We start from the raw sequence: 7,073 nt of genomic DNA, 5'->3' as shown, positions 1-7,073 counted from the left end.
CCTGTGAACAGACCCCGGATACTGGTCAGCAGGCAGGCACGCCTTTATGATGAGGGGTTGGGAGGGAGACAGCCCGACTGACCGCCACGCCCCCGCGCAGTGCTGTCTGGGAGCGGGGCCCCGGAGACACGGGTTTCGCCGCCTGTCTGTTCCATCCATTCCGCGTGCACAGGACACCGTGGGGCATCCCGGACTGTGGACAGCGATCCGAGTGGCCCTTCTGTGTCGCCAGGCCCTGCATCCGGAAGCCCCCGGTGGCCTCCTCGCGCTCACGGCTCCACCCGCTCCCGGACCTCAGCAGCTGCTGACACCGTGACGGGTGTCAGCGCGCGCCTGGATTTCTGCGGCGTCTCCACCCCGTAGGCCGTCCTCAGTGGAATTTACGGTGATCGCACTTTAACCTAGTTCACCAAAAAGAGTGTCTCTCTAGAATTCCCCGCATCCAGCAAGCCACGTGCACTTTGTGGGAAGCAGGGCCCCTCTTCCAAAACCAGAAGGTACATTTTTCAAAAAAGGCTTTATTTCAGTGCCTCTCTGGTCCTACGGTGAGTCAGCAAGCATGGTGCCACTCAGGGCCCCCAAAGGAAGCAACTGAAAAGTAGACCCCACAGAACTTCTTTGGCTGGTGTTTAATCTAAGATTTGTGCATTTCTATAGAAAATGTGGTGTTTTTTTTTTTTTTCACATTCAACGTAAAACATCAGACCTAATAACACAAACAGGGAAAATCATGATGAGACGCTAAAAGTGTAGGCATGAAAAAAGTAAACATGGAAACCAATCTCTTTTTAAAAACCATTTTATTATTAAAAAAAAACAACAACAACAATAAATGAGCCAGAAAATCGCCCAGTTCGGAACAAACCCGAGATGTGAACACTGAGGGCTGGTTCGCCACCGTCCTGTTCTTACCTCTCCAGGACCGTTCCGCCCACCAAACCCGCAGCCTTCGCTGCCAAAGTCAGGACCCCCGGGGGCTTGTCTGAGATTCCACCAACAGAATCGGCCTTTGTTCCTGAAACCAGGGCGGTATCTACCACCTGGCTTCACGAAACCTTCATAACCACCCCTTTATGAGTAACACCAATCACCCAGCCCCAAAGTTCCCCCCCCCCCCCCAACAGCAGCAAACAAGAACAGCGCCGTTTCCCGGAAACGCGCCGTCTGCGCTTCACTTCAGCAGCCCGAGCACCACCTCCGCGAACAGCGCCTGGAGTCCGGCGGCCTCGAACTCCCCCCGCAGCTCGTCCGCGCCCGCGTACTCCCTGACCTCGAACACCGGGAACCTGCGCGCGCACAGAAGAGACGCAGGGATGAGGGGGGCGCACTGAGCATCACCGCCGACCAGCCTCCCTGCGCCGCAGCGCAGCGCTACCTCGCGTGTTCCGGCTGCATCTGGCTCTCGAACAGCACGCTGAGCATTTTCTCCCGGCACTTCTTCCCGCTCGCGTCCACGTCCACTCGGCAGGTTTTCTGCAGCACCAGGTACTCCTAAACGACAGGGCAGGGCGTTAAGGGCTCGCAGGGCCTACTTTTCAAGGAGCCGCGCGCCTGCAGGCTGAGCCTCCGCTTCCAGGGCGCTCTCGTCCTGGACCAGGGAGGGAGGGAGTCGGCGTGTTTTTACACGCAGGGTGGCGGGACGCACCGGGAACGTGCCAGGGAAGGGTGGTGCCGTCTGCCGACTCAGGCTTAATCCTGGACCGGCAGCCTGCCCGCTCGGCCCCGGGGCCGCTGGCCTGGCCCCCTGCGCCTGGGAAAGCTGCTGCGCACCTGTGGGCGACGCGCAGGACGCAGTGCGCAGACGGGCACAGAGCGCTGCTGGCACCGGCCCGTCACTGTCACATTCCCTCGTGGGAATGGCGCTCACAGGTGCGCAGCACCTGCCTGAGTGGACGGTGCCTGGACGCGGGCCCCTGTGCCTCTGGGTCCTCACCTGCGACCCTACAAAAATGTGGCAGAACTGTTTACATGCAGTGGTGTTTTAGGGACGGCTGATCAAAAAGAAAGCGGTCGTCCCCAACAAGGGCAGTCTCTCCGCCTCGGCCAGGGTCTGGCCAGGTGAGCGATGCCCGAGGAGCAGCCCCACTGCACTGACCTGACTGAACATGGGAACCTGCAGGGGGCGGGGGGGCGGGGAGCAAGAAGAGGACGCTGCATTCGTTTTCCCAGACGGTCCCCTCACTCAAAAGGATCAAGGTTTACCAATGATGCTACAAGCCACTTGAACTACACGGTTCAAAGGTCATGCAGGTCAGAGCAAGAGCCAGGACCCTGCTGAGCCCGAACTCCTCCCTGTGGGTACCCGCTGCAGTGGGCACCCGTCCGCCCGGCCAGGCGCCAGCCACGCCTCGTGGGGAGAGCCCCCTCCTGAACAAGCTCGGGGGCTACCCCGCGGGTCTTTAGGAGGGCAGCCTGTGCACGCTCAGTCTGCTTCAAACAAACTCAGTTGTCACGATTCTTGACCCCCCCCCCCCATTGGAAGGCAAACGTTTAGTGGGTGGCATGTGGCTCTTTTAAGATCTAAGGTTTAATAGGCGCCTCCCTCGTCTGGTCCCACCCGAGACAGGTGAGGGGCGCCAGGGCTGGAGCCTGAGACACCGGGAGATGATGACGGGGAAGCCGTGGCTGAGACCGGTCAGGTGGCGTGCGGACCTGGGAGGGCGGAGCACCGCCCCACGCTCACACTGAGTGGCAGCTGGGAGGCTGGCTCCTCCTCCCAGGGAAGAGTGGTGAACGGAAGTATCAGACCGCACCTCTCACCGCCACAGAGTAACACTTCTGCAGGCTGCCCGCACAGACGGCCCTTCCTGGGCCTCCCCCAGGGACAAACTTCTTTCCAGAAACACACACTCCTAGACCACAGAGGTTTTCATGACCTCTCACCCACAGCAAGCGGGGCATGGCTTTTAAAACACGACCTTCTACCCGGTCTTCAAGGTTTTCAGGTCTGCAGCCGTCACTAGGGGCTAGAGAGACTCGTGAGCGGTCGCAGGCACTGGCGACTCTGGGTGTGCTGGCACCTTGATGTCGTCCCTGCGCCCCTGCAGGAGCAGCAGGATGGCCCTGCCCAGGAACATGAGCCTCCCGGTCAGCCCCAGGTCGGATGCCCACTGCCGCACGGCCTTCACGTATCTGGCCCTCGCTCGCATGTGGTCCAGGCGCAGCAGAGCCATCCACAGCCCCTCGTCCCCGGTCGTGCTCGCGGCGGAAGGACGCGGGCCAGGGCCAGCATCCGGGCCCGCCTGGGCGAGGATGCGCCCGAGGTGCTGCTGCGCCCACAGCACCAGCTGGTGCACCATCGGCTCCGCCGGGAGGCTCCGCGCTCGCTCCAGCAGCTGCTCCCTCACGGCCGCGCGCTGGGCCCGGGTCAGGCGCTCGGAGCCCACGGAGACGCCGGGCGCGCACGAGGGGTAGCCGGCCGGTAGGTGGAACACCAACTCCAGGGGCACGGCCGCGTCCCCCGCCGGCCCCTTGGCTTCCGTGAGAATCCTGAGCACGGCGCTGTCGGCCTCTGGAAGACAACCAAAGCCAGCCGTGAGCCGCACATCGAATCTCATCGCTTGCTCACCCCACCGGAGTCCAGCCCCAGCCAGCGGCAGCTCTCGGTTCCATGTCGACTAACCTGCCGCGTGAAAACCGAGCTGAGTTGGGAGGGACACCCACCAGTGAGGAAGCCCCGGTTCACGGGTCACTTCCCTGGACCTACACACGGTTCCTGCACCGGGCCACCACCCGGGGGCTCTGCTGGCCTTCAGCTGGCCCTTCCCCCGTTTTCATCAGGTGACCAGAAAGAAGATGGTTCTGGAAGCTCCTGATAAGCTCACTCGAGCCTGCAGAGGCACAGGACGGTGCAGAGGGCCCGAGGGGACGCTGACCTGCCTCTCAGCTGCTCCCTGATGGCCCTCCCCACTTGCCCTGGTCCCCCCTCCCTCCCAGAGGCAGCCACTGCTCGCTCCTCGTCCCCCCTGGACCGCCACCCCACGGCGTCAGCCCCGCACACGGGAACAAACATCCCCCACGTCTGAGGACCTCACAGGACACCATCTGGCTGCTGCTCCGCCCCCCCCACCCCCCCCCTAGGCTGCAAACTACAACGACACAAACCAGTGCTCTCCCTGTAAGGCAGTGAGAAGCCCAACAGCACAGCCCACGCTGCTGCTGTTTGGTGTGGTAATAAATGTGCATGTTCCTTTAAAAACTCATTTTCTCCCTAAAACTCTCAGTGTGTGCGTTATCCTTCCGTTTCTCATCTGCCTCAGTTTGCAGTGCAAGTAAGCTGCCTTCTTTTCACCCCAGAATTTTTCGTGCAACCACGTGTTTCACCTGTTTGATTGGGAGTCACAGCTTTCCCTTCCGTGAACTCGTTTCCAGAAATGCCACCGCACTCACCGTGAGAACCGACTCCGGTCATGGAGTCTCCGCCTCGCCCTGCGACATCACCGGGACAGAGGCTTCCTGACAACGCCAGTCTCACCTGTCTCACAGGTGCGTGCACACACACACACACACACACACACGCCTGTCGGGGGGCTGCGCCCACGCCTCTCCCAGGTGCTCACCTTTGCTCTCCCCGCCCGTCTCTTCCGGAGCACAACTCAGTGCGAGGGTCCCCACACCCTGGAGCCCGGCGGCCGCCTCTCCGGCCTCAGCACCTGTTCCCTCCCCTGGAGAATGCAGCTAAGGAGCACTCGCCAAGTGTGTGTGCATTTCCAGTGTCAGGTGCCCAGTAGGTGATCGCGTGACACCCGGCCCCTGGCCCGGCCACGCTGCACAGGAGGCGCAGGGACCCCGGACCTGGTCTGCCCACAGACGGCCTGGTGCAGCGGGGGCTCCCCTAACTTGGAGCCCTGAGAGACGGCTACCATCGTAAAGAGGCCGAAATGTACAGATGTCCCCGGCGCTCACTGGCCCAGCTACACTGACCCTGGTGACTCGGCCTCTCTGGTCGCACGACCTTCACAGTCGACCCTGGGTGGGAGCCTCAGCCCACAGGTGCCATCGCCCCCAGGTTCCCCTGGCGCCAGTGGCAGCAGGAGACGCCTACCTGGAGGAGGCCAGCTTGCATCCTCCAAGCCCAGCGGCCAGCACCCGTGCCTGTGGCGGCCAGCAGCCCCACGCGGGTCTGCCAGGGTCTGGCAAAGCAGCCCTGGCGAGCCCTGACACCCAGCCGCGACCAGCCCACGGCCCCTCCTCGGTCCCGGAACCGCTCCATTCTCCAGTGAGCCTCTCGGCAACAAAACGTCCTGAGCTGTTACACTGCATTCCTTTATAATTCAATTACTTATTGATGCCAGAACACCGAGTTAAATTAATTAGGAGGCACGGCTTGAAAGTCACGCCTAATTAAGCAGCAGATAAAATATCCACAGCTTTCTGGATATGAAGGAGCAGCTCTCTCTCCCCACACTCACTTTTTGGCTTTGCTGCCCCGGGTAGTCGTCCTTGGCTGACGCTCAGCAGCGGAGCCTGGCCCCTCGGCCTCTCTCGGGGGACCACAGCTGCGTTTCCCAGGGTGCGCCCACCCGAGCCACAACAAAGGAGTTCGGGGGTCCGATGACCTCTGCAAAGGGGCTGGCTCGGCCCAAGTATTAACACATTGTTTGCGGGTAGTTTTTATCACGTGCTCTACTACCAGCCAACGTAAAACGTATAAATACGTTTCCTGCATACAATGTGTTAATAATTACCAGTGAGACGGAGTGAGGCGATGACCTAGGGACGACACCCGATCGGAAGGGCAGTGACAGACCCTTCCGTGTGGATTTCACACGCCCGCAAGAGAAAGATACAGGACAGGGGAGGCTCTGAAACCAAAGCACTACCTGGGCCACAGCGTCGCAGTGGTACCTGGCACGGAGCAGAGCTCCAGGGACCCGCGTAGAGGGGGGACCGGAGGGGCCGTCGGGGAGAGGGACCAGCACCTGCACCCGAGACAGGAAACCGACCGTCTGGTCCGCGACAGCCTCCTCGCAACACCCAGCACGTCGTCCGCGGCCTTTGGGACGGTCAGGCGGTCTGTGGTCAGAAAGGCAGCTTTAACAGGGGCCGGCGAACAGGGAAGAGCCGGCTAACTCCCTTGCCGAAAACTTTCCACACCGCAGCCGCAAGCCCAGCGAAGATGCACAGTTGTCGGTACCGCTGCCCTTTTCCATAAACTGCAGTTGGGCTCTACCTAACAGGAGCCACAGACCCGGCGGAGTGAGTTTTAGGGCTCACCAAAAACAGCCTGGGGAACTGCGTTATGTTCGCAGGGAATAAAAAAAGTGTGCGCGCAACAATTCACGGCCCCCAGGAGCCTCTAACGGACACTTTCAGGGGCCTCGAAAGAGCATTAAGAGAAACAACCAGCTCGGAAACATAACGGAGAAACGGTTCAGACTGAGCGCTGTGCGAATTCAAAACTTCGGCATTCACTGACCACCTACCGCGCGCCTGGCACTGTCCTTGGGACCCGGAGTTCTGTGACCGCAAAGCGGACCCTGCCCTCCAGCTACCTGAGACCACCAGCACCCGGGAGAGGCCGGAACGCGTGGCGCCCACAAGACCGCCGGTATCGCAATCTGGGGAAGCCGGTTCAGGCTCGGGGGTCGGGAGAGGCCCCTGTTCGCGGTGAGAGCTCAAGAACGAGGACGGGGCGGCCAGGACACCGCAGGGGGGCGCGCTGCAGGGCCGGGCGCTCTGCAGGGCCGGGCGCTCCGCGAGTGTGGGGGGACAGGACGGGCGCGTGGGCAGCCGGCGGGCACGGGGGAAGGCGGGAGGGGAGGCACGGACCCGCCGGACGGGGGCGCCCGAGCCTCGGCCTCCGGTTCCCGGCTCCCGGCAGCGGCGCGCGCAGGGGCGTGGCACTGGTCAGGCTTAGGGGACGGCCCCCCGCTCCCGCCTGCCCCCACGTGGCTCCGGCCTCCGGAGCGCGTCACTCCCTCGTCCCTAGCGGGTCCCCCGGCACGCGGCGGGCGGTCACCTGAGCGGCTGAGCACCTCCCACTCGCCGGGCCCGCAGAAGATCGCAGCCAGCGCCCCCAGCTCCTCCTCCACCGGCTCCGCCATCAGCGCGGCCCGGCTCCGCACCGCCCC

The 7,073-nt window shown here is 62.4% G+C and overlaps 1 protein-coding gene across 1 annotated transcript; it reads right to left on the bottom strand.

The window, feature by feature from the left end:
* Positions 1-1,121: 1,121 nt before the first annotated feature.
* Positions 1,122-7,073, bottom strand: RWDD3 (RWD domain containing 3). Its single transcript, XM_028503423.2, has 4 exons — positions 6,962-7,073; positions 3,021-3,511; positions 1,376-1,491; positions 1,122-1,286 (listed from the first exon to the last, which is right to left on the bottom strand). The coding sequence occupies exons 1-4, from the start codon at positions 7,044-7,046 to the stop codon at positions 1,172-1,174; spliced, it is 807 nt and encodes a 268-aa protein (XP_028359224.1). The 5' UTR covers positions 7,047-7,073; the 3' UTR covers positions 1,122-1,171.

Source organism: Phyllostomus discolor, chromosome 14 (assembly GCF_004126475.2).
Source record: "Phyllostomus discolor isolate MPI-MPIP mPhyDis1 chromosome 14, mPhyDis1.pri.v3, whole genome shotgun sequence".
Taxonomy (NCBI): domain Eukaryota; kingdom Metazoa; phylum Chordata; class Mammalia; order Chiroptera; family Phyllostomidae; genus Phyllostomus; species Phyllostomus discolor.
The sequence above is the reverse complement of the archived record's forward strand: the minus strand, read 5'-3'. Positions and strand labels throughout refer to the sequence as shown.